General features: G+C 43.4%; 2 protein-coding genes across 16 annotated transcripts in view; both read left to right on the top strand.

Annotated features, from left to right (window-relative positions):
* Positions 1-14,555, top strand: part of Tpm3 (tropomyosin 3) — a 30,721-nt gene extending 16,166 nt beyond the window's left edge. For 3 of the 15 annotated variants that reach the window (XM_005411472.2, XM_005411476.2, XM_005411481.2), the window contains 4 exons: positions 397-472; positions 2,221-2,283; positions 2,454-2,523; positions 13,098-14,555. In XM_005411472.2, the coding sequence (XP_005411529.1) occupies positions 397-472; positions 2,221-2,283; positions 2,454-2,523; positions 13,098-13,180 (292 nt within the window). In that variant the 3' untranslated portion in view covers positions 13,181-14,555. Of the gene's footprint in view, positions 1-396; positions 473-1,015; positions 1,092-2,220; positions 2,284-2,453; positions 2,524-3,473; positions 3,557-4,405; positions 4,616-11,766; positions 12,208-13,097 lie in introns of those variants that run through there. The other 12 variants (XM_005411469.2, XM_005411475.2, XM_005411473.2 and 9 more) reach the window with 8 other exon arrangements.
* Positions 14,556-16,189: 1,634 nt separating this feature from the next.
* Positions 16,190-25,670, top strand: part of Nup210l (nucleoporin 210kDa-like) — a gene marked incomplete in the record, with an annotated part of 112,499 nt that continues 103,018 nt past the window's right edge. Inside the window, 2 exon segments of the mRNA XM_013508241.1 lie at positions 16,190-16,479; positions 18,216-18,352. Coding sequence (XP_013363695.1) covers positions 16,205-16,479; positions 18,216-18,352 — 412 coding nt within the window.

Raw genomic sequence — 25,670 nt, 5'->3', positions numbered from 1 at the left:
CAAAATTGAGGGGATATAAAGCTGAGTGCATGTACTGGAAGGACCCTACTGGGTCCTTTTCTCCTTGAGACATGGAAGCACCTGTTCTGACTGGAGATCTGGTCAGTTTTTACCATGTTGCCAGTCTGCTGGGGAATTTTGGGGAAGAGCAGACCTTCACTGCTCCGTGACCTGGCCTTGTGTAACAAAGTGAGCGCTGATGCATACTCATTTGTGCTTCCCTTCCGTCCCCCTTCCCCGGACATGACATCCCATGACTGTGATGGTGTTTTCTTACCATTTAAAAAAAATTTTTTTTTTTCCCATTATGCTGCTTGTTTCCTTGCTGTGTTCCTTTTTGACCTTTCTCCCTCCCCACAACCTGGCCTGTGCCATCCCCGTGACTGTCACTAACAGCCGTTGCCGGGAGATGGATGAGCAGATCAGACTGATGGACCAGAACCTGAAGTGTCTGAGTGCTGCTGAAGAAAAGGTACTAACCCTAAATCTGCAGGGAGGTTCCGTGTGTTGTGTGGTTTTGTTTGGTTTTGTCTGTTTTGCAGCTGCCTCCCCTCCACTGGTTGACTTGTTTTGTTGAGTGCTTTCTCATCTCCTCATGGAATGCTCCATTCTTTCCTCTACTCGCTCTTTCACATCTCCCTCCTAGTCGCTTCCCTGCCTCTCCTCAGGGCCTCTCCCTCCCCTCTGGGTGGTCTGGGGCCTGTTGGGTTGAGCATTCCCTCCCTCCTCCTCCTCAGGTAGCAGTTAGGACTTACTCTGGGGAGCGGTTTCTCTAAAGTGCTCTTTCTTTATTAGCACCCAGACGTTCTGAGCCCAGAGCTTCTAGCTCGGGACATGTTCCCTGGTAGAGGGAGGAGGGTTGATGCTTGCTCAGGTGACCTAGGGCCTTCTCTTCCCCAATGTGCCTTCCAGCTCTCTACATACAGGTTCAATTCACCTCTGTGTGTCTCTCTCCCTTTTTTTTATTCTCTTCCTCTTCCCCTTTCCTCTCCTGCGGTATTTAAAATGTTCACAGTAAGTGTTCTGAGCTGGAGGAGGAGCTGAAGAATGTCACCAACAACCTCAAGTCTCTTGAGGCTCAGGCGGAGAAGGTAGGGGCTGGTTTGTGAAGGTGACAGGCTTTGGGCCTGGGCCCAGCCCTGCCCTTGATGAATGACTAGAGACACTTGTTCCCTGTAGTCCAGTGAGAATGTCCTCTTCCTCCCGACTCACTGTCCATCCAGATTCTGGGTTGAATGCTAATTCCTGTGTACTCTGATTGCCTTTGTTAAAATAGCTTCATGGTCTCAAGTGCCTGGAGTCGTGCTCCTTGGGTCAAAAGTGCTATGCTAAAAGGCAGTTATCAGGGTCGCTATACACCATCTAGGAAACAGATGGGGCCAGCAAATCTATGTTTCTCTGAGACCTAAAGGGCAGTCAAAGACAAATGACTTCTCTATACCATCACAGGGGAATGTTTAAGTGCTGTGGATCTGGGGTGTCACTATCCCTGCTCACTAAGCAGGAGAAAGGAAAAATGCCTCCGTAGGTTAAGAATAACATCAACATTTAGGTCCATTTTATTTTAATTGATTAATTTTATTTATATTAAGAGTAGGAAAATTTATTGGAGAAAAGGAATGGGAAATGGGGAGTGGGAATAGCTTCTGAGAGACAGAAGGGGTCCCGAATGGATGCCGTAGGTCCATTTTAAAAATAAAAGTTCTGGCCAGGCCTGGTGGTGTGTGCCTGTAATTCCAGCACTCGCAAGGCTGAGGCGGGAGAATTGTGGTGAGTTCAAAGCCAACCTGGGCTACATAAGTGAGTTCAAGGCCAGCCTGCAGTACATAGCGAGATCCTGTCTCAAAAAAGAAACAAAGGTTCTAGAGCTGGGTATGGTGGCACACACCTGTAGTCCCAGCATTTGGGAGGCAGCAGCAATCCTCTGAGCCAGCTCAGGAGGATTGCTGCAAGTTCAAGGCTAGCCTGAACAGCATAGGGAGAACCTGTCTCAAAAACAACAAAAAAAAATGTTCTGGAGGAGTCTATCCTGAGGGCATGAGGGCTCTAAAGAAATAGATGGATCCAAGGACCAGTTGTGCAAATGTGGGACCTTGTCTTACTTTTGGATCATTCAGCACATGAAATCCAAGATATCCAGTGTGAGAATGAATGTAGGGAGGGGATTTTGTCTGTAGGACTCCTTTCTACTCTGAAAGTTTTATTCTACTTCTCTTACAGTACTCCCAAAAAGAAGACAAATATGAGGAAGAGATAAAGATTCTTACTGATAAACTCAAGGAGGTGAGCTGAGGGGATGATAGAAAAGGACTCAAAATGCTGAGAGGCATGTAAGGCTTTTGTGTGGGCTTAGACTGGCTGGCTTTGGTTTTGGAGTTCTAGAAGTCGGAAGGAGAGGAGAGACCCTTTTCTCCTTCATCTTCCTCATTCTGATTGATTTTGTGTTTCCCCAGGCGGAGACCCGCGCTGAGTTTGCCGAGAGATCAGTAGCCAAACTGGAAAAGACAATTGATGACTTGGAAGGTACGGTGCCTGGTAGGGAGGTTCAAGTGGAGACCTTGCCCTGGACTGGGAGCCCTTTTCCCTGTACACCAAACGGAATTGGGGGTGTTTTGGCACATGTGCTATGCCCCATCCTATGCCACAGCCAGGCGAACAGATCCAACCTGAGTTGGATTTTAATAGACTTCACCTAGTATTTCTGGAATTCGCCTCTCTCTTTGAGGAGAGGGATAATGGCTGGCTACACTTACATCCAGTTTAGTCCGAAGTCTTTAGTGTGTTGAAGTGGAAGCCATGGTTTCAGAAGGCAACAAGGGTGCATGTGGTCACCCCATGGCTACATTTGGCAGTCCTGCCCACTCTTCTCCAAGGGAGGAGCTGCGGCTTAGCACGGCCCAGAGCTGACCAGTCGCAGGTGCCCTGGACATCCTTTCTGTCCCTGTACTCTGGCACCTGCTTCCGCTTTGATGAGGACAGGTGTCTTTTGCTTTGGGAGCTTTGAGATGTGCTCCCTTCCTGTACTCTTGGTAGCAGGATGTTCTTTGACGTGACAGATTTTGGAGAGACAGCCTGTGGCACAAAGGGGCCACCAGTAGGGGTCACACTCAGACACAGAAGTGTCCTATGGGTGTGCACTCTCTTCCTTTTCTATTTTTTGTTAAATTGTTAGCACGGGTAGGAACTGGGTTAACTGGGTGAGGTGGTACCCTTGTATGTGTCTCTGGTAACAGGACTATGCTTAGGTTCTCAACTCTTGCTGCCAAGAATTAGGGGCATCACGAATTGTACTTGGTCCTCAGGGACAGTGGATCTGAACCTGGCCAGTCATGGCTGCCAGAATAGACGTTTTCTGGTGTTTAGACACATGGTCACACATTTCCTTATTTCTAATGATTCCCTCTCTTCATCTGCTTCTGATACCTTTCACTCTGACCCCCTCGTTCCTCCCTGTGGTTCCTGTGCCTGCCCAGATGAGCTCTATGCCCAGAAACTGAAGTACAAGGCCATTAGCGAGGAACTGGACCACGCCCTCAATGACATGACCTCTATGTAACTATCTGACAGCAGAGTGGGGCTGGGCTCTTGGCTTGTGGGTGGGTGGGGGTACAGGCTATGCATAGCGTGCTTTGGTTTTGTCCTTTGGAAACTAGAATCTTTACATTTATTTTTAAAGCATTGGTGCTGGTTACTTGTTTGGCAGAAGCTACTGAGGCATTTAATCTTGGGTGAGTGGTAGATCCCTGATCTACATGTAATTTTTATACCTTGCATTTTTAGTCTTCACATTGTGACCAAAGTTACTTGTTTTTTAAGAAGAGATAAGCTGGGCATGGTGGCACACGCCTGTAATCCCAGCACTTGGAAGGCTGAGGCAGGAGGATCGTTGGGAGTTTGAGACCAGCCTGGGCTACAAAGTGAGCTCAAGGTTGAACTGCATAGCGAGACCCCAGTCTCAAAAAGACAAAAAAAAATGAAGGGATACTGATAAAGGTATAGAATCCATACAACTAAGAAAATAAGGCCGTGGGGCAAGTGACCTGGGCCCTAACATGTCATAACAACATTCAGACCTCCTGGGTGTATTTGATTTATATTGTTCAAGGGAAACACCCAAGATGGGAAATAAATCAGGCTGAGTCCCAGAAGCAAGCCAAGTTGTAAACAGCACCAAAAAAAGTTGTTGGAGACTTCATCTGTTTGCTGTGGATCTCACTGATCCCTGATGCTAATCTACCTCTTCTTCCCACTAACCCTGAAAAGAAGCCAAATGTTGCAGGCTAGTGTCTGGCTCTCTTTTTTATAATTCCTGCTGCCACCTCTTTTTCCTCTTCCTTTCTCCCAAATTGCTATCTAGATTGATGCTAGTTCTTCTTACCCAGAATATCCTTACTTTTTCATACAGATAACTGTCACCGCTTCTGCTCCTTCTGTTCTGGATCTGCCCCTTTCCTCGGGGAACCCAACGCCCCACTCGCTCTGGATTCCATTTGGGTCAGCCTGGCTGGTCCCCAAGGCATTAGGATGAGGGGGTCACAAAGCAACTTATGTATTCTTTTCCACCCCCACCCCACATTAAAATGTTAAGCTGCTGGAAGCTTTATGCCACCCTGCATTTGTGTTATTGACAAAGCTGTTGCTGTCCCTCAGAAGGGCCCTTGGGCACGTGATGTGGGGAACAGCTATCGTAGGCGCCCCTTCCTCTGATTTATGTATAATCAAAGCCACTTTGTGTGTGTCTGGTTTTTTTCTTGACATTTAAACTTGGCTGGGGCTTGGACGGGGGGCATAGCTCAGTGGTAAAGCAACTGTTTACATTGTTCAAGGCCCTGGGTTCCATCCCAAGTATCACCAAAAAAAAAGTTAAGTTTGGCTGATTGGAGCCTAGGCCCTTTGGAGCAGGAACTCTAGTATAGTAGTCCTTAAGCCAAATGAGATAGTCCAAGTCTCTCACTACCAAGTTCTTAAATCTTTTCCCTGGAGCGTTCACATTCTCTTTAGGTTGTCTTCCTTTGATACAGTCAGGTTGGAAGACCATTGAAGTGACTGTCAATACCTGTTTACCCTTTAGCAGTTATTCAAATAATGCATTCTCGGAGCACTAAGCGGACCCAAGTATATTACTGTTAAAATTGACTAATTATATCATCCCAAGTCACAGAAAAACATAATGGGTGGAATTCTTAGCACTCCCCCCCCCCCCCCCGGTACTGGGAATTGAACTCACGACCCTGCGCTTGCCAGGCAGGCACTGTGCCGCTGAGCTAAATCCCCAGCCCCCTTATCACTTTTGTATTTTCTTTCTTACAAATTTGAGGCTCGCCATCATTTGCCTGCTAGCATGGGCTAGTGAGACACAACACAAGTGGTAAATTACTTACTGGAAAAACTAAATCAGTATTGCATATTTCAAATAATATACACATGAGGGTAATGATTGATTGTATACATAAATTTCTACAAGTAAAAGTGCCTCTGGTTCATCTGTTGGAATTAAATATCAATATTCTGGAAATTCATTCCAAGCTGGTGGTGCAGTGACGCACACCTGTAATCTTAGCATCCTGGGAAGTGAAGCAGGGGTCTCATAAGTTTGAGCCCAGCCTGGGAATTTAACAACTTCACAAAACTCTGTCTCAAAAAATAAAAAGAGCTGGGGATGTAGTGCAGAGGCCCTGAATCCAATTGCCAGTACCACAAAAAGGAATAAAGAAACTTTTACTCCAGTTTACACAGTGAAGATCATTCTGGATAGCAGAGCTGCCCATTACACTCATCTAAGCATCTAAGTATTGTTGCTTTTCCTTTAAATAGATACAGCCAAATAGAGGTTTTTCCAAACCTAGAACTTTAAATCTTGTATCAAATTCAGATCTTTCTACCAATACCATTTCTTCCATCTACATAGCCTTTGGGATTAAGGTGCAGATTGACTTTATCTAGCTGGTACACAATATACTGATATTTTCTAAGTGTAGAGTATTAACATGGGGACCAAAATAGAGATGGAGACTCCATCCCTCCAAGTTGCTCAGAATCTAGTAAGAGAAGAACATGCATAGAGCTAAAGATCGCGTGTGACGAGTGCCACAAATAATATGCCATGTGGCAGTTCAGGAGGGAAAGAATACAGTGGGGATGATGAGGAAAGACTCATGGCAGAAGACACTTAGTAAATAATAAACATGTTAGGACTTGGCCTGCTTCCCAGCTGAGGGAAGCTGAGGTAGTAGGATTCAAAATTCAAGGCTGGCCTGGGCCATTTGGGTAAGGCCTGTCTCAAAATAACAGGGCTGGGATACAGTTCAGTGGAAAAACACTTGCTTGGAATGTGTGAATCCCTCGATAACTGATTCAGTTCCTCAATACTGCCAAAAAACAAAAGAAACCAACTTGCCTCTTCATTTTCTTTAGGTTTCAAAAAATTGGTTTTGTTTTCTTTTTGAAACAGGGTCTTACCTTATAGTCCAGGCTGGCCTTGAGCTTGCAGCAATCCTCCTGCCTCAGCCTCCCAAGTGCTGAGATTATAAGTGTGCACCACCACACCCAGCAAAAGATTAGATTTTTGATGAGCAGAGTTGAACTGAGGGACAGTAGATATTGAGCATTCTTTTAAAGAGAAACAAAGTAATAAAGGCGTAGGTGGGCATGGGAAGGACACAATAGCTATAAAGGCAGATTTAGAGGAGGGGACAGGGGATGTGTACTAAAATCAGACTGGTTTTATCTTTCTATCCATCCATCCGTCTATTTGTGTGTGGGTGCCAGGAATCAAACTGGGGACCTCAAACTTGCCAGGCAGGTGCTGTGCTACTGAGCTATATCCCCAGCCCCTGGTTTTAATTTTATTTGGTAAGTGACATTGATGCCCTTGGAAATTTTGAAACAGACATGCATTATGATACAAATGCCACGTAAGTTTCAGTCTGGTGGCTAAGTTAAGATTATATTGGAGTGGTAGCAAATTAGCAAAGTAATGTACAAACACAATGACTCCCAAGTTTCAGCCATTGGCAAACCATTTTTACCAGTGTCTGCCATATTTAGCTGCTGTCCACAATACTATTTTCTTCAAATCTCTTTTTTTTTTTTTTTTTTTTTTGAGAGGGTCTCACTGTGTAGTGTGTAGTGGAGGTGTTTTTCTGAATGTACATTAAAATGTATATAGCTATTTTATTTATTTATTTTTGCAGTATTGGGGATTGAGCCCAGGGCCTTGCACATACTAGGCAAATGCTCTTCCACTGAACCACATCCCCAGCTTTTTTTTTTTTTAAGTTCCTGATATATATCACCTACATGCTATTCCTGTGGATGGTACACATACTCTGCATATGTAGTACCAGCAGCATATGTCCCATCGGGAAGTACTGGGTTGGTTAGTGCAGTTTTCCAGGAGAGAGTAATCAAGGTCTGAACCAAAACAGTGGCAGTGGTAGGGAAGTACCACAGAAGATAGGCATTTTGAAGTGCCTGGCCCCTGCACGTGAGGAGGGAAAGTCCAAGTGACTGGTTCTGAGACTGGGAAGATGATGTAAAGATGTATGGAGGACACAGGGACCTACTTTGGGGAGTTGAGAAGGGAGAGAAACTATACCTGACAGAAGTGGCAGGTGTCTAGACAAAAACAAGATCTTAAGGCTTGAAGGGGAAAGGTTGATGTAAGAGATTGGGAATCCAGAAGGGTTGCAGGTGGTTTAGCGTGCGGAAGCACGTAGAGCCATGAAAAAGTTGTACGTAACAAGTTGAGAGCAAAGTCCTCTGTGGGAGAGGAAGCCACATGGAACCGGTTGGAAGGATGGGAGGAAGATAAGTAGTTCTGGTCCTTGGTAGGTTCAGGGCTGGATGATTTCTAGTAGTTCTCAGCTTCAGCAGAGGTTGGGAAGGAAGATGACTGAAGGGAGACATTCAGTACTCATAATTTGAGGTACACTTTGAGCATGAAGGTGAAGAGGCAGCCGTGTCAAGGGAGGGAAAAGTGTATTGGAAAGAAAATGAAGGCATGACAGATAGGCTGTTTTGTTAGGTTTTTGTTCATTTCAATTTAATCAGCCACATGTGGCTGGTAGCTACAGTATTGGACAGTGCAGTTCTAGATACTTAGTATTTTGAGCAGTTGGTTTTGTGCAGAGAAAGGCTTTTTAGAAGAGAAGAGAATAGAGGAGGATTGGGAGAAAGGGAGTTGTTAGATTTCTGAACACTCCGGTTTATACCATGGGCAGGACTAGTGTGGGCGCAGAGACGGCCGAGCCAGGGCGGCCAAGAATGTGAAATACTCCTTCCTCTCCTGCTCTGTACGTCGCAGGAGCCATCCTGTGTTACCTGGCCTAGCTGGAGGCTGAGGCCATACATCGGAACAAAGCACTCGGCCCTGAACTTTTCCCCTCCATAGTTCACAAGCTGCTGAGTAACGAGAGCTCCTCGTTGCTTTTCTTGTTGACCACTGTTGGGATGGGAGACCGTGGCAGGACCCGGGTTACCTGAGGAGCACAGCTGACCCTAGTTGTGTTGGGCAGCCTTAGTGTAGCCCAACCATTTCTTCCATTTACCTGCTTTTGGCCAGATCACTGCTCTGTGGAATTGCTCTGTAACTTAGTTGGGCCTCACTGAAAAGAACACTGGACCTAATGGACTCTCTGCTTTGCTGTGTTCTGCCCTGCTTTGTTCTTACCAGGAAACCAAGAACTTTAATGAGCTAGTATTTTATCCTGAGTTTTTAGTCATTAGAGATAGCCAAGGTCAAGGTGAGAAAACAATCACATTGGTCTTTGTGACCTCGTTCAATTTTTAAGGAAGTCTGCATTCTGGGATTTATTTAGGCAATAAAATGCTCCCATTCCGCTCTTGTCTTTGTGTTGCTTTCCTACATGGAATAAAGCCCTCACTGACCGCGCTGTTTGGAAGGCCAAGATCCTGATAATGCCCTTCTTTCCCAAGATAGGAAGAGTAACCACACAGACTAACTTGGATATAGATGAGATGTAATAAAACATCAGGGTTTGAGATGATGAGGGTTCCAAAATTGAATGCCTGCTCTTCGTTAAGAATGCTCCAGGAATAAGGTAGGCCCAGCCCCAGGTTTTTTGGAACTTACAGCCTTCATTGGGTCTCTCAATGGTGACCTTTGGTCATTTAGGGTAGGACAGTCCTTGGTCTTACAGAACAATCCTGCGTATTGCTGTTCCCTGGCCAGTAAATATCTAGAGCTTCCGACAATCAAAACCTACCTATCTAGCTGGGCACAGTGGTGTAGGCCAGTGATCCCAGCAGCTGAAGAAGCTGAGGCAGGACTGCAAGCTTGAGGTCAGCCAGGCCTCCAACATAGCAAGACCCTGTCTCAAAATTTTAAAAAAGGACTGGGGATGTAGCTCCATGATAAAGTGTTAACCAAGCATGTGTGAGGCCCTCGGCTTAGTTTCCAAAACTGAAAAGGTGTATGGGGAGGGCACTGCTTTTGCCAGATGGAATGCACCTGTAGTTCTGGCCGAAGTAGAAGAATCACTTGGGCTTAAGAAGTGGGGCCAGTCTGTGCCACATAAGGAGATCCTGTCTCTTTATAAAACAAAACAAATCCCAGCACTAGGGAGGCTGACGCAGAGGAGGGTAACTTCCAGGCCAGCCTAGGCTGCATAGGAAGACCTTGTCTCAAAAACAAAAGCCAAACAAAGTCACTGGCTTAATGGGAAGTGTAATTTCAAAAGCTAGTCCCAGGGCAAGGGTTGTAACTCACTGATCAAATACCTAAAAAAATTTGTCCTGATTTCTGCTCTTAAATGCAGCTAAGATGGGTGTGGGGGTGCACACCTGTAATCCCAGCACTTAGAGGCAGGTGTAAGAGGATTGCTGCAAGTTCAAGGCCAGCCTGGGCTACATAGCAAGACCATGTCTCAAAAAAAAAAAAAAAAAAAAATACAGCTATTACATTTGATCATTCTTTCCCAGGTTCTTTTTATATACAGGCTTTCTGGGTTTGGTTGGTTAGTTGGCTTGCAGTCCTGGGGAGCTGGGGGTTGAACCCAGAGTCTTTGCAATGAACTGTATTGCAGCTGTTTTTAATTTCTTGTTTTGAGGCAAGATCTTGTCAAGTTGCCCAGGATGGGCTCACACCTGAGCAATCCTCCTCCTGCCTCAGCCTCTCGGTGCTGGGATTACAGGTGTGTACCTCCACACCCAGTTATGCTTTCTGTTTTGATTTTATGCATAACGCACAAGTACTGTTGGGGCCTTACTGGCTCTCAGCTTTGTGGTGGCACTAGGGGAAACCTCAGCTCAGATGCCAAGATGCCTGAGCAGTGCCCACAGATGTAGCTGATTTTAGGAGAGAAAGCGTCTTTTTTGTGTTGAGTTCCTGAGACCATTTTGAAACAAGCTATAAAACATAGAAATTTATTTCTTAACTTCAGACACTGATACTAGAAATAGACCCAGGAATGAGTTTGGCTTTCCTGTCCCCAAGCTTCTGTTAGCCCTGTGCTGCTAAGATGGGTTTGAATTCCTTGGGCTTTACTTCCTCCTCAAAATGTACCAGCAGAAAATCCAGGGAAAGCCAGTGGACTTGAGCACTAAACTGCGTGTATCAGGAATGCTTTGGGATATGAGAAAAAGCTTAACAGTAGCTTAAGTAAATATGGGACTTACTTGTATAGGTCCAGCCATGATTTCTGTGATTCTCTTAGCCTTTTCTCTTCTGGTGGAACTATGCAGCTCTAGTTACCACAACCATGTTTGGGACAAGAAGGAAAGCTAATATTTTCCCCCAACCTCCCTGCATACTGTCCCCGCTCAATGGCAAGACTAGCTCATATGATCTCCCTTACCTGCAAAGGAGGGTGCGGAACCCAGGAGAGTCTTAGTTGGCTTGTGCCAGCAGTCGACCTTCCTTTGTTTTTTGTTTTGTTTCCTTCTGTTTTTTGTCTTTTTGAGACAGGCTCTTGCTGTGCAGTTCAGGCTGGCCTTGAGCTCACTTTGTAGCCCAGGCTGGTCTAGAACTTGCAACAATCCTCCTGCCTCGGCCTCCCGAGTGCTGGGATTACAGGTCTACACCACCACTTCGACCTTCCTTTGGACTGGGTATACTACTGACCCTCAAACAGTTTTGAAAGTGAAAAGGTTCTTTGAAAGTGTAGGATTTCGCCGAGCATGGTGGCACACACCTGAAATCTCAGCATTTGAGAGGCTGAGGCAGGAGGATTGCTGCAAGTTCAAAGCTAGCCTGAACTACACAGCACGACCCTGTCTCAAAAAAAAAAAAAGGGAAAAGAAAGGGAAGAAGGAAGAAAAGAAAAAGTGTGTAGCCCTTAGTGGGTGAAGATGTTATCCCAGTCTCCTGAGCATAATAATGCTAGTGTGAATGCTTTTACAGAAAGATGTTCAGCTGTTGTTTCTTTCCAAGCCTAATTGTGAGTGGATTTCTTCTAAGCCACTGTATCCCCGCTTTGGCCGGCTTTACATGTCTCAGTTTCTTAGCCCAGGAAATAAACTCTGTGAGAGGAGGTTTTATTTTTTCCTTCCTCAAAATGTTATCCTGTCAACACAACAGACTATATTTCTTGTTTTATTCCTCTGCCGGTCTTTCCACCAGCTGGCTCCCGCTGCCCTCTGTCTGAGCCCTTGCATCCATCCTGCCTTACAGATGCATGCCATGTATACCAGCTAGCTGAAAGTCTCAGGTTTACCTCTGGTACTCTACTAACCTTTCCTTTTTCTCTTTCTCCTCCTCTTTGTCCTCTCCTTCTCTTGTTTTCCCTCCTCTCCGTTCTGCTGCAGAGCGTCTCTACAGCCAACTTGAGCGAAACCGCCTGCTTTCTAATGAGCTGAAGCTAACGCTGCATGATCTGTGTGACTGATGGGCGGGGCTCACTGATGCCCAGTAAACCGAGCTTACTGCTCACACCACTGACCCGGACCCCAGCAAAAAGCTGATTGTCTTTTTCAGAGTTAATATTTTGCCCTAAAGGAGTTGCTTTTTACTTGGGGCAGTTAGAATACTGTTGATTTCCTAACAGCACTGTCAAGTTGGAATAGTTAAATACTGCCTTTCTGTCCCTTTATCAGAGATTATGGGTGACAAAGGAAGGGGCCCGAGTGGTTGTAGTGACAAAGCTTGGGGGAATTTTCTGTTTCCCACCCTTTCACTTGTGCACTGGCTATAGGATATATTCCCTTGCATGGATTTTTTTTTTTACAATAAAAAAACTGACTTGATAATATGTTGTAACTGCTTTGTCTTCAGGCCCAGGGATGGGTCCTTCTGACTGGGTGGAGAAAAGGGGAAGGGAGAGAAGGGTGCGGGGTGTGAATATGGGTCTGTGTTGCCTACACCTTCTCTGAGTTGAAGATTTAAGTATTTTCCTTCCTTCCCTAGAGCAGCCAGTGGTTTGCTTGCTCAGCAGTGCAGATGTTTCTTGATGTTCAGCCCCTGGTTTCTTCCTAATATTTTCCCTCTTGCTTCTTGACTGTATGTTTAATTGCAAGTAACTGTTACAGGCTCCATCCAATTAATGGCTCTGAAAACAATCTCAAGGTTTTGTTTACAAGTGTATGTTTGGTAGTATTCTTGGCTTTGTTTTTAGGGATTCTTTGGCTTAGACATGAAGACTTGTTTACTCATCCCGCTGATTATTCTTTTCCCCTCTACTTTTTGGAGAAAGCTCATTGTAAGTGTACGAGGCTCTTCCTGTACTCTTTGCAAGTTGAGATTCTCCCCTTAGAAATGTGCCCGTTGTTGTATGCAGGGGCCGAACTCCAGTGAGCCATTTCAGAGGGTCCTGTTGTGGGAGCCAAGCCTAGAAGCGTGAATGGCTAATGCTTCAGGCCTGCTCTTTCAGTGAAAGCCAGAAGCCTTGGCTGGGTGTGGGATGGAGAGGAAACAGTTGATAAGGTCCTCAGCTCCCTCCCCCAAGAAGTACAGCAACTCTCTGCAACTTCAGTAGTGGAGCCAGAGGCCCTGCAGAACCTCAGTGATGCAATAGCTCACTTCTGTGGTTGAGAAGGCAGCTGCTTTGTTAGTCTGCAGTTCTGCTGCAACAGGAGCAAGTTTCAGAGTGGGCAGTCCTTGAAATTTACTTTTTGTAACTTCTCTCCTTTACCCCTATTAGATAAGCTGAAATGCACCAAAGAGGAACACCTCTGTACACAAAGGATGCTGGACCAGACTCTGCTTGACCTGAATGAGATGTAGAGCTCCCCAGTCCCGCCCTGCCGCTGCTCCTCCCTTTGACCCCGACACCGCCTGAGGCCAGCCTGCCCGAAGCTGACCTCAAAACTGAGGGCTGATCTTTAACTGGAAGGCTGCTTTCTCCTTTCCACGTCCTCTCCCCACACCCCACCCCCTTGTCTTTTTCATCAAACTGTCTCTGCCTCTTCCCAGAGATTCCAGCTGGGCTAGAGGCCGAGCGCCTTTGGAAACAACATTTAAGGGAATGTGAGCACAATGCAAAGTGTCTTTAAAAGCATGTTGTGATGTACACATTTGTAATAACTTTCTGTTGTAGCAACCATTTGTAAAACATTCCGAGTAACTCCACAGCTCCGAAGCAGCGATCTAATTCCTTTCTCACTTGGGAAGGTAACTTTTCAGCCTAATGCACAGTGCTCTCTCCATAGAGGAGGAAAAGAAGTATGGACCTGCCTTCCTGAGAGCCAAATGGAGCCCAGAGAAAGACTCACTGTGGCAAACCTTACAGCTCTGTACCAAGTACCAGCCAAACCAGAAAGGTGATCCCAGGAGGAGTTAGCCAAAAACAAAAACCATGCTGCTCAGGTTTTGAGTTTTAAGGTGTCTTTGGACAACTTTATTTTTATTTGTTACTTTTCTCATCAGAAGTGAGCAAAATAAGATGATGGTGAGACCAAGACTTTTTTTTTTTTTTTTTTTGTGATGCTGGGAATTGAAGCCAGGGAGGGACTCAGGCATGTTAGCCAAGAGCTCTACCACTGAGCCACATCCCTAGCCCTGAGACTAAATTTTTCTCCCACTTCTGTCCCTTTCCCAGATGCTCACTGAATGGATCATGTGTCCCTCCCTTAATGTTGAGGCGACCACTTAATTGCTCTCCTGCCTCTTTGAAAGAAAAGGAAAATGATGTTTTTGCCACTGATTCAGCCATATGAAATTCATCTCACCCTTTTCTGGGTCTGAAGCTGCTGTCTCTAGAAGTGCCATCTCATTGTGCTTTGTATTTCTCCAGTCAGTGCTGGAGAAATCTTGAATAGCTTATGTACAAAACTTTTTAAATTTTATATTATTTTGAAATTTTGCTTCTTTAGGTTTGGAGTGCATGGCTACCCCATCTGGCTGTGAAGAGTTCTCTACAGTCTGTGGGCTGGCAGTGTGCTGATCTTTTGAAGTTTTTTCCTCCACCCAACCCCCACTTTTAGGTGAGGTTTCTGTGAGGTCTGTTAGGTGTACATCCTGCAGCTTATTGGCTTAAAATGTATGCTCCTTTGTTGTGGTCTCTGGGACCAGTCAAGAAAAAGAAGAACCAGTAGTGCAACTGTTTTGATACTGAATATTGACAAGTGTCTTTTTGAAATAAAGAACCAGTCCCTCTTAACCTCAGGTCTACTTGACTTGTTTATATTAAGCCAAATATTCTTTCTCTACAGGAGTTACAGAAGTTTCAGGTCTTGGTGGGTGGCAACAGAATTTAATACATAGCATACACTTTGGAAGCGGTCCAAAATTACTTTCAAAACCTGGTTCTTTAAAAGGGGGGAGGGGAGCAAAATACAGTTCTTATGTTCCCAGTTATATGTCCTTCTGGGAAATCATTAGTGCCGTCATCTGTAAAATGGACTAACACGTACAGGTTACTTACTCAACGTTGGTGTCTTCAGGCTAACTACGTTTGTCTTTTTTGAGTCAGTCTCACTGTGTAGTCTAGGCTGGCCTTGAACTCACTATGTAACCAATTCGTAGCTATCCTGCCTCAGCCTCCTGAGTGCTGGGATTACAGGTGTGTGCCACCATGCCTGACCCCATTTTCTTTTTGCAAGTGTGAATTTTTTTTTTTTCTTTTGTTACTTTGAGACAGGGTTTTACTATGTAGTGCAGGCTGGCCTTGAACTCACTATGTAGCCCAGGCTGGCCTCAAATTCGGAGCCTCCTGAGGGCTATGAATTCTTTCTTTTTTGTGTGTGGGGGTCGTTTTTGAGACGGTCTCACAATGCAGTTCAGGCTGGCCTTGAACTCATGTGGCCCAGGCTGGCCTCAACTCACAATGATCCTCCTACCTCAGCCTCCCAAGTGCTGGGATTACAGGCATGCACCACCACCATGCCTGGCTTTATAAATTCTTACAAGTATGGATTTATGTTCCTTAAACAACATGATGTTGATTACATACTTATATAAATATGTGGTTTTAGTAGACTGAGATGGCCTCTCAGTTAATAGTCTATTAGGGCGGGGGGCACAGGGTATCGTGGTACATACCTGTAATCCCAGCATTTGGGAGGCTGAGGCAGGAGGATCACTGAGTTCAAGGCCAGCCTGAACTGCACAGTGAGACCTTATCTCAAAAAGACCAAAAAAAAATCTATTGGGAGAAAAAATTCTATTGGGTATTTGGAGAAAACTAATACAAATGCTTTCAGAACATCTGCTTACAAGCAGGTCATACTGAGTGGATGGCTTTCAAAGCTGTCTTTGATTGTGTTTTTTTGTTTTTGTTTTTTGTTTTTGTTTTTGTTTTTCTTCTGGCATCAGGAATCGAACTGAGGACCTTGCCCTTGCCAGGCAGGTGCTGTGCCGCTGAGCTAACGCTGTCTTTGAGATGCTAGTCTCTGGCATTTCCTGCACCCTGGCCTTGGAGAAATCGGATTTCCTAGTGAAAACTACTGCGCTCCCTTGACAAAGTCCAGTCGTTTAGACTATAGACTGGGAATTTTTCCTTTTATAGGCATACACCAATGCAGACTGGAAATTAGTGCCCCCTTTAAAAAAAAAAAAAATGTCTTTTTAATCTAAAAGCCACACAGTATACAGTGATTGAAGCTGGAAGACTGTTGGGGTTTTTCGGTTTTTTCCCCCCACTTGTTACTTATTATTTAGATAATATTATCACATCTCATGTTTAGGAAAGTAGCCCTTTGAATGAATAAGGTAGGTTCCTAAAATTTCTATCATTGAGCTTGCTAAGGGAGTTACCGAAAAGAATTCCCACAATTCAGAGCGAGGGAGGCCCCGCCCCCTGCTGACATTATGCCCTTGGATTGGCCCGCTTGGGTGCTGGGAGTGTGGCTGTGGTTGAGAGTGAACCGAGACGCGGCAGTTGCCATGGCCGGCTCTGAGGCCCTGGGGGCCCGAGGGTTGAGGCTGCAGTTACGCTTTCCTGTACTCGTTCTTTTGTTGCTCCTGCCGTTGTTGCTTGGAAGCCAGGCCAACAAACTTAACGTGCCACAGGTGTTGCTGCCCTTCAGCCGGGAGCCGGGGCGGGTGCCCTTCCTGCTGGAGGCCCAGCGGGGCTGCTACGTTTGGTGAGGGGGCAGGACTGTCCAGGTGGGGGTGACCGCTCAGACCCCCAGGAGTGCCGTGCGGGCCCTCGGCGTCCTGCAGGGAGAGGCCCCGGCGTTGAGCTGGAGGGCCCTCCCCTTCCTTCAGCTGTGGTGTGCCCTGTTCAGCTGGGATGTCACCAGGTTATGTGGGTCCCCGAGGGAGACGCTTCTTACCAGGGGTGCTGAGGTGGTCTTAACAGCTGTTGGCAGAGGGGAGCCCTGTGTGGAGGCCACCGGTACTGATGACTCCCCAACGTGAGAGACTTGCAGTGCCAACAGCTGGGATGAGGGAATTCCCAAGATCTGAGGACATTTCCTCAGGAGCAGGAAGACCTGGGGTCCCCACTGAGGCAGACTGTTGAACGTGAGAAGGTCCTAGCACAGCAGCTAGTTAGTTCTTAACTAGCACTTTGCATATATTAACTCATTTACTTTTTACAGTCTTGTAAGTACTATTACTCTCCGAATTCATAAGAAACAGGCTCAGAAGTGTCAGCATCGTGGAATACGAGAAGATTCACCTTCATTGGAGATGAGATGTTTCTGATACAGAAGCCCCTTTTATCCAAGTGTACTCACCTACACTATGAGGACAAGGGCTAGTGACCCGACTGAAGATGGAAAGACATGATTTTCTAGTGTGAGAGGACCCAGTGATAGGTTATGTCCTTACCTAGATACTCCAAGATACTGTCTCTCTGTCTCTGTGTATCTCTCCAGTACTGGGGAATGAACCCAAGGTCTTCACACTGAACTAACTACATTCCTAGCCATTTTTATTATTTTTAATTTTGAGACAGGTCTCTTAAGTTACCGAGGATAGGTTCAAATTTAGCATCCTCACTCCTCAGCTTACCATAGTGTTGGGATTATGGTGTACCCCACAAGGCCCAGCTCCTTTAGTATCTCTTAAGAAAAGCAGCTGGGAATGGTGGCACATACCTGTAATCCCAGCACTTGGGAGGCTGAAGCAGGAGGGTTGACATAAATCTGAGGCCAGCCTGGGCTACATAGTTGGGTTCAAGTCCAGCCTGAACTACATAGCAAGACCTTGTCTCAAAAAAAAAAAAGGTTTATCTAGTATAAGAAGTACATCTTTTATAAGGAAATATAAGAGAATTAGGCTTGTAAGATGACCTAGTGTAATGTACATAGTTCCTGATCAAGAGGATGCAAGGACTTTTCCTAGCTGTTTCTTCCACCTATTCAAAATTATTAATAGCTGGAGATACAGCTTAGCGGCAGAAGTGCCTGCCGGATAAGCGCAAGGTCCTGAGTTTGATTCCCAGTACAAAAAACCCCCCAAAAAAACAAAATTATTAATGAATTCTTTTGGTATTTTGAGTTGGACTCAGACCTCTTAATTTAAGCAACTTTTCCACCTTAGAGAGCAGCCTAGTTTCTAGGATTAGAAACTAGGAAGTCATTCTCAGAGTATGAAAAAGTCCTGTGTCATTGGAAACACAATTTAAATCCTATTTTTACATATGAAGAGAGGAATGTAACACTTCTGAGATTTTGCATAAGAGATGATGGACAAGAGGTCCTGATCGATCTCCCATTTTAATTGTGCTCCTAAGCAGTGTTCTGACTTTAAAGCGTGTCTTTTAAGTATATCTGATGTATAATATGTGACATGGAAGAACCGTAGAAATGCCTTTCAGCAAGCTTAACTGTAACCCATGTATTTCATACTCTCAAGTATTTTGTTCTGGCAGGCATTCCACCCATGATGATGTCGTTACTGTTGAGCCTTTATATGAAAATGACACCTTATGTTCTCAAAGAGCTGTACTCATTGCTGAATCTACCCAGCCAATACGCCTCAACAGTGTTATTCTTGCTCGAGAAATCGGTATGTTGAGAGCAGAATATGTAACCCTTCCCGATAGAATAATCTAATGACTTGTATAACGATGAACAGAAATGCCATTGGTTTGAAATGATAAAAGGTAGAAAAATGGATTCCTGCATTCCTGCAATATAAGCCCTAATTGTTACACTCAAGTTATTTTATTTCTGGTATATCCAGCACCTGGCATGGTATCATATACCAGGGAAACCAGTTGTTTGAATTAATAAAGCAAAGAAGGAATCATTCACTTGGAACTAATGTAGGTGGTAAACTCTGAAGTTGGTGGGGTAAAGGGAAGATAGTGTATAGACTAGGACTTCTTAAATGGTCTGTGAACACAAATCATCACCACCCCTTGCATCTCATGGGACTTGTTAAAAATGTAACTTTTAAGCCCCATCTCCAATATATGTATCAAAATTTCTGACATAGATACCTGGTTCTGTGTTAATAAGCTTTCTTGGTGATTGCTACCCCCACACTTGCAGCTAATCCTTTTTTGTGTGTAGGTATGTGGTAGTGGAGATTTAATGCAGGGAGCACTGGGCCACATCTCCAAGCCCCTTTTATTTTGAGACAACATTTGCCAAGTTGTCTACGCTGTTTTTGAACTTTTTCTTTCTTTCTTTTTTCCTTCCTTTTTTTGGTTTTGAACTTTTGATCCTCTTGCTTCAGGTTCCTGAGTAGCTGGGAATACAGGCATGCACCACTACAGCTGCCTAATTCTTTTTTTTTTCCGGTACTGGGAATCGAGCTCACGACCTTGCACTTGCCAGGCAGGCACTGTGCTGCTGAGCTAAATCCCCAGCCCCCTGGATAATTCTTTTGTTTTAAAATTTATGTATTTTCATTCTGGGGATCAAAGCCAGGGCCTTGGACACATATTCTAAGCACTGCTATGTATACTCAACTCCTGGGCTGAGCATGGTGGCATGCAGGAGGCTGAGGCAGGAGGATTGCTGGGAGGCCAACCTGTGCTACAGAGTGAGTTCAAGGCCAGTCTGAATTACATAGGGAAACCTTCTCTCAAAAAAGAAAAACTAAAACATATACTCTACCCATGAGCTACACTTCAGTTCCCCAGGAACAAGGGTTATCTTTCTATTTTCTCTTTTTTTTTTTTTTTTGCATTTTAAAATTTTTATTGGTACAGTGTAAATGTACATAATGATCATATTCATCATAGGCAATTTGTACTTGTACATGACATATTTTGCTTCTTTTCTCCCATTCCCCAGCATCCTTTCAACCCCTCTTCCCCTCCTTATTTACAAAAGTTTTGTATCTATTTTAGCCGTCCCATTTTTTTATGTCTCTTCTTTCCTCTCCCCCTCCTCCTTCCCTTGTTCCCTTTCTCATGTGAACATTTTTCCTATTTCACAATATCTATTATACATTTGGGTCGTTATGGTTTCTCACACCAGAGAAACTGTGATATTTACACGTGTGTCTGATTTATTTCACATAAGAGTATGGTCTCAAAGTGCACTCATTTACCTAGAAATGTCTCAAACTTATCCTTCTTTGTGGTGGACTACTACTCTATTGTATTAAAAAAAGTACATCTTTATCTACTCATTGGTTGATGGGCATTTGGGATATTTCCAAGATTTAGCTGTTACAGGGGCTGGGGATTTAGCTCAGTGGCAAAGCACCTGCCTGGCAAGCGCAAGGTCGTGAGTTCGGTTCCCAGTACCGGAGAAAAACCAAAAAAAAAAAGATTTAGCTGTTACAATCTGTGTTGCTATAAACATGGGTATGCATATATCACTGTGATATGGTGCTTTTAATTTTTTGGGGAAGATAATAAGAAGGCAATAGCTGGGTCAAATGGGACCTCTAGTATTAGTTTTTTTGGGTTTTTTTGGTTTTTTGCGGTACCAGGGATTGAACTCATGACCTTGTGCTTACCAAGCAGGCACTTATGCCACTGAGCTACATCCCCAGCCCACATATTTTTTGTTTTTGTTTTTGTTTTTGTTTTATTTTTCTTCCAGTACCAGAATCAAACTAATGACCTTGCGCTTGCCAGGCAGGCACTTTGCTGCTGAGCTAAATCCCCAACCCTTGTATTAGCTTTTTGAGGAATCTCCACACTCATTTGTTTCCACAGTGGTTGGACCAGCCTACATTCCCACCAGTGTGGAAAAGGGTTTCTTTTTCCCCAGAGCCATGCCAATATTTGTTATTGGTTGATTTCATGATAGTAGTCATTTTCTTCTGGAGTGAGATGGAATCTCAGAGTTGTTTTAATTTGCATCTCTTGAATGACCAGTGATGTTGAACATTTTTTCATATATTTATTTGCTCTTCCTATTTCCTCATCTGAGAAGTGTCTATTCATTTCAAATACCCACTTTTGGATTGGGTCTTTAAATTTGGGTATCTGATTTTTTTTTTTTTTTTTTTTGAGTTCTTTATATATTCTAAATAGTAGTCCTCTGTCTGAGGAACAGCTGGCAAAACTTTTTTCCCCACTTTGTGGGTTGTGTCTTCACTCTGTTGGTGATTTCTTTTGCTGTGCAAAAATTTTTTTAAGAAGATGAGATCCCAGTTGTTGATTCTTTGTGATATTTCCTGTGCAATCGGGTTTTCTTCATAGTCTTTAGCTACACCAATGTCTTCAAGAGTTCTACCTATCCTATCTTCCAGCAGACTTAGTAATTCTGTTTTAATATTATTTATTTTGTTTTAATATTTAGATCTTTGATCCATTTTGATATTAGCTTAGTGCATGCTGAAAGATATGGGTCTAGCTTTAATCTTTGGCATGTAGAAAGCCAGTTTTTCCAGCACCATTTATTAGAAAGGCTTTCTTTCTTTCTTTTTTCTTTTTTGGTACCAGGAATCAAACTCAGGATCTTGCGCTTGCCAGGTAGATGCTTGTGCTGCTGAGCTATATCCCTGGCCTGAGAGGCTTTCTTTCAATGAAGGTGTTTGGCATGTTTCTCAAAGATAAGGTGGCTGAGTGTGTTTGGAGTTGTTTCTGCATCTTCTAATCTGTTCCACTGATCCTTGAGTCTGTTTTTTTACCAGTATCATTCTGTTTTTATCACAACTGTGTAATGTAATTTTAAGTCAGAGATTGTGATGCCCCCTGCCTTGCCTTTGTTGCCTAGAATTGCTTTTGCTATTCTAAGTCTCTTCTGGTTCCAAATGGATTTTAGGATTGTTTTCTCTAATTCTGAGATATGCTATTGATATTTTGATTGGGATTGCATTAAATCTGTATAACAATTTTGGAAGTATGGCCATTTTTTACTGTATTGGTTCTTCCTACCCAAGAGCAAGAGATATCTTTCCATTTTCTGATATCCTTTTCAATCTCCTTTTTCAGAATACTATAGTTTTCACTGTGAAAGTCTTTTACTTCCTTCATTAGATGGATCCCTAGGTATTTCATTTTGGGGGATGCTATTGTAAGAGATGTGGTTTCTCCAATTTCTCAGTGAGTTTGTTATTTGTGTATAGGAATGCTATTGATTTTTGTTGGTTTTTTTTTGTTTTTGTTTTTGTTTTGTTTTTCTCCGGTACCGAGAACCGAACTCACGACCTTGCACTTGCCAGGCAGGCGCTTTGCCGCTGAGCTAAATCCCCAGCCCCTTGTTGTTGTTTTGAGGCAGGGTCTCACTATGTAATTTTCTTCCTTTCCTATCCTTATTCCTTTTATTTCTTTCTCTTGTCTAATTGCTCTGGCTAATGTTTCCAGAGCTATATTAAATAGGAATGGTGATAGTGGACATCCTTGTCTTGTTCCTGATTTTAGAATGAATGCTTTCAATTTTTGTCCATTTAGCATGATGTTGACTGTTGGCTTGTTATAAATGGCTTTTAGAGCTAGGCATAGTGGTGTACACCTGTAATCCCAGCACTTGGGAGGCTGAGGCAGGAAAATCATTGTGAGTTCAAGACCAGCCTGTGCTACAAAATGAGCTCAAGGCCAGCTTGAACTGTATAGCGAAACCCTATATCAAAAAGACAAAAAAAAAAACCACAAAAAAATTGCTTTTTCCTGAGAAACTATTTTGGCGATATCAATACGTAATACAACAACCACTGTTAATTTCCCACCACTTTGTCTGTAACTCAGTATTGCTTGTATTGTTCTTGTGCTATTTTGTAAATGGATGTCTGTTTGTTAATATGTTTTCCTTTTATTTTTAAAATAAATTTTTAAAAATGGCTTTTATCAGATTGAGTTAAAAATCTTCTAATTTTCTCTAGAGTTTTTATCATGAATAGGTGTTGGACTTTATGAAATGCTTTTTCTACATCTGAGATGATCATATAGTTTTTATCCTTGATTCTCATAATATGGTATATTACATTTATTGATTTACATATATTGAATCATCCCTGCATCCCTGGGATGAATCCTCCTTGGTCATGGTATATATTCATGATGATTTGCTGCATTCTGTTTACCAGTATCTTATTGAGAATTTTTGTGTCTGTGTTCATTAGGGAGATTGGCCTATAGTTCTCTTTTTTGATTGGATCCTTCTTTGGTTTTGGTATCAGGATAATGCTTGTTTTCTAGGAATGAATTTGGGAGTATTGCTTCCCTTTCGGTTTCATTAAGGAGTTTGAGAGGCAGTAGAATTAGGTCTTCTCTAAATTTCTTTCTTTCTTTCTTTCTTTCTTTCTTTCTTTCTTTCTTTCTTTCTTTCTTTCTTTCTTTCTTTTGGTCTTTTTGTGGCAGAGTCTTGCTCTGCAGTTCAGGCTGGTCTTGAGCTCACTTTGTAGCCCAGGCTGGTCTTGAACTTGCAACAATCCTCTGCTTCAGCCTCCTGAGTGCTAGGATTACAGGCATGCACCACCACACCCAGGTAAATTTCTTTTAGAATTCAGCAGCAGTGAATCTGTCAGGGCCTGGGATTTTCTTTGTTGGTAAGTTTTTAATTACATCTTCAATTTCATTGATTGATATCAGTTTATTTAGAATTTTTATATCTTCTTGATTCACCTTTGGTAACTCATATGTGTCTAGGAATTTGTCATTTTTCTTTGTTTTCCATCTTATTAGAACACAGTTTCCCAAATTAGGTATTGACAATCTTGTAGATTTCTGTGGGATCTGTGGTGAGTTCACCCTTTACATTCCTAATTGCATGGGTTTGGTCTTTTCTTTCCTTTTCTTTTTAATAAGGTTGGCTAAGGTTTGTCAATTTTATTTAATCTTTCAAAGAATCAGCTCTTTGATTCATTGATTCTTTGTATTGTTTTCTTGTCTCCATTGCATTTATCTCTGCTCTGATCATTGTAATTTCCTCCCACGTACGAGACTTGGACTTGACCTACTCTTCTTTTTCTAGAAGTTTGAGATTCAACATTAGGTTGTTGCCAGGCATGGTGGCACATGCCTGTAATCCCAGTACTCGGGAAGCTGAGACAGGAAGATTGTTGCAAGTTCAAGGCCAGCTTAGGCTACAAAGTGAGCTCAAGGCTAACCTGAACTGCATAACGAGACTCTCTCAAAAAGACAAAAACAGCACAAACAGAACACAGTATTAGGTTGTTTATTTGAGCTCACTCTGTTTTTCTGATATGGGAACACTGCTATAAATTTCCCTCATAGGACTGCTTTTGCATCCCAGAAGTTGTTACCTTGTATTGGCATTATCATATAATTGTAGAAACAGTCTAATTTCTTGTTAAATTTCATCTGTAACCCACCCTCCTTTTTTTAGAAAAGATTTTGCTTTGCTGTTCAGGCTGACCTTAAACTCTATTTGTAGCCCAGGCTGGCCTGGAAGTCACAGTAACCCTCCTGCCTTGGCCTCCCAAGTGCTGGGATTACAGATGTATGCCATCACACCCAGTTCCATTGTTTTTTTTTAGGAGGGTGTTATTTAATTTCTGTGTGTTTATGTAGCTTTGTGGTTTCTTTTGCCATTACTTTCCAATTTCATTGCACTATGATTTGATAATATACATGGACTAGTTTTAATCCCTTTATGTTTACTCAAGCATGTTCTATGAGCTAGTATGTGATCTCTTGGAGAATATCCCTTGGGCAGCTGAGAAGAATGTGTATTCTGTTGTTATGGGGTGGAACATGCTATAGACATCTACTAAGTCCATTTGTTCAAAAGTTTGGTTCAGTTCTGATATTTCATTGTTGATTTTTTGTCTAGTTGATCTGTTTGTTTGTGACAGTGGGGTATTGAGGTCCCCCATTGTTGTAGTCAGGGTTTGCAAGGGGAACAACTTAATACAGGACACATAATTTATAGGATTATTTTATAATAGTCACCCAAAGAGTTATATACAAAGGGAGTGCAGGAAATCCATCCACACACTAAAAACCCAAAGATCCAGTTAAAGACCTAGATCCCACAGCAGTGTCCTGCATGAGTCCAGCTGAAGACCTAGAGCTCATGACAATGCCTCATGCAGGTCTGTTTCACAGATTTGCACTAAGAAGGTCCAAAGGTCAGTGGTGGAAACTAGAAAGTCTGTGCCAGTGGGAGGAAGGCCTTACCCTAGCAGGCTAAGGGATCTGCCCTGGAGCCAGGAAGCAACATTCAAAATAGGGACTAGAGCTCCTCTGAAAAGTACCACAGCCAGTGGTACTCAGTGATAACAATGTCCTGAGCTCCTCTGACAATGAGAACAGCCAAATTCATATCAGGAAAGCCAGCACAACAAGCTTCTCCAGGAGACTGAGCAGTGCACTATCTTCCCTCAAGAGCCAGGAAGCAATGCTCAAAGTAAGCACCAGAGCTCTCCCAAAGTGAACCACAGCCATTCTCAGTGACCACAAGGTTCCAAGCTCCCCCAACAATGAGAACAGCTGAGTTCATACCAGGAAAACCAAGCTCTTTCAAGAGAACCGACAGCCCCAAGAGCACCAACAGCTCCCTAATAGCATCTCTTCTTTTTCTCCTCAAGTGCTCCTTTTTATTTTGTTGGCAGCAGTATTCAGGTGGGCCTTCCACATCCAGCACCACACTGATTCAGTTCAGCTGGGTGTTACAAGTTGACCACCAGTTGTCAGTCCACCACACCCATTATAATTGTATTAGCACTTATTTGATTTTTAATGTCTGTTAGTATTTGTTTTATGTAACTGGGTGTGCTGGTATTTGTTGCATATATATTTATGATTGTTATTGCTTTCTCTTGGATTGTTCCTTTTACAAGGATGTGTTGACCTTCTTTGTCTCTCTTAGTCTTGACTTGAAATTCACTTTGTCTGCAAAGAGAGTAGCTACTCCTGCTTTTTCCAGGTTCTTGTTGCATGGAGCATTGTTTTCTATCCTTTAACTATCAGTCTATGAGTTTCTTTTTGATTTAAATGTGTTTCTTTCTTATA

The sequence above is a fragment of the Chinchilla lanigera genome, unplaced genomic scaffold, assembly GCF_000276665.1.
Source record: "Chinchilla lanigera isolate Chin_1 unplaced genomic scaffold, ChiLan1.0 scaffold00144, whole genome shotgun sequence".
In the NCBI taxonomy this organism is placed as follows: Eukaryota; Metazoa; Chordata; class Mammalia; order Rodentia; family Chinchillidae; genus Chinchilla; species Chinchilla lanigera.
This window is presented reverse-complemented; position numbering and strand designations above follow the sequence as displayed.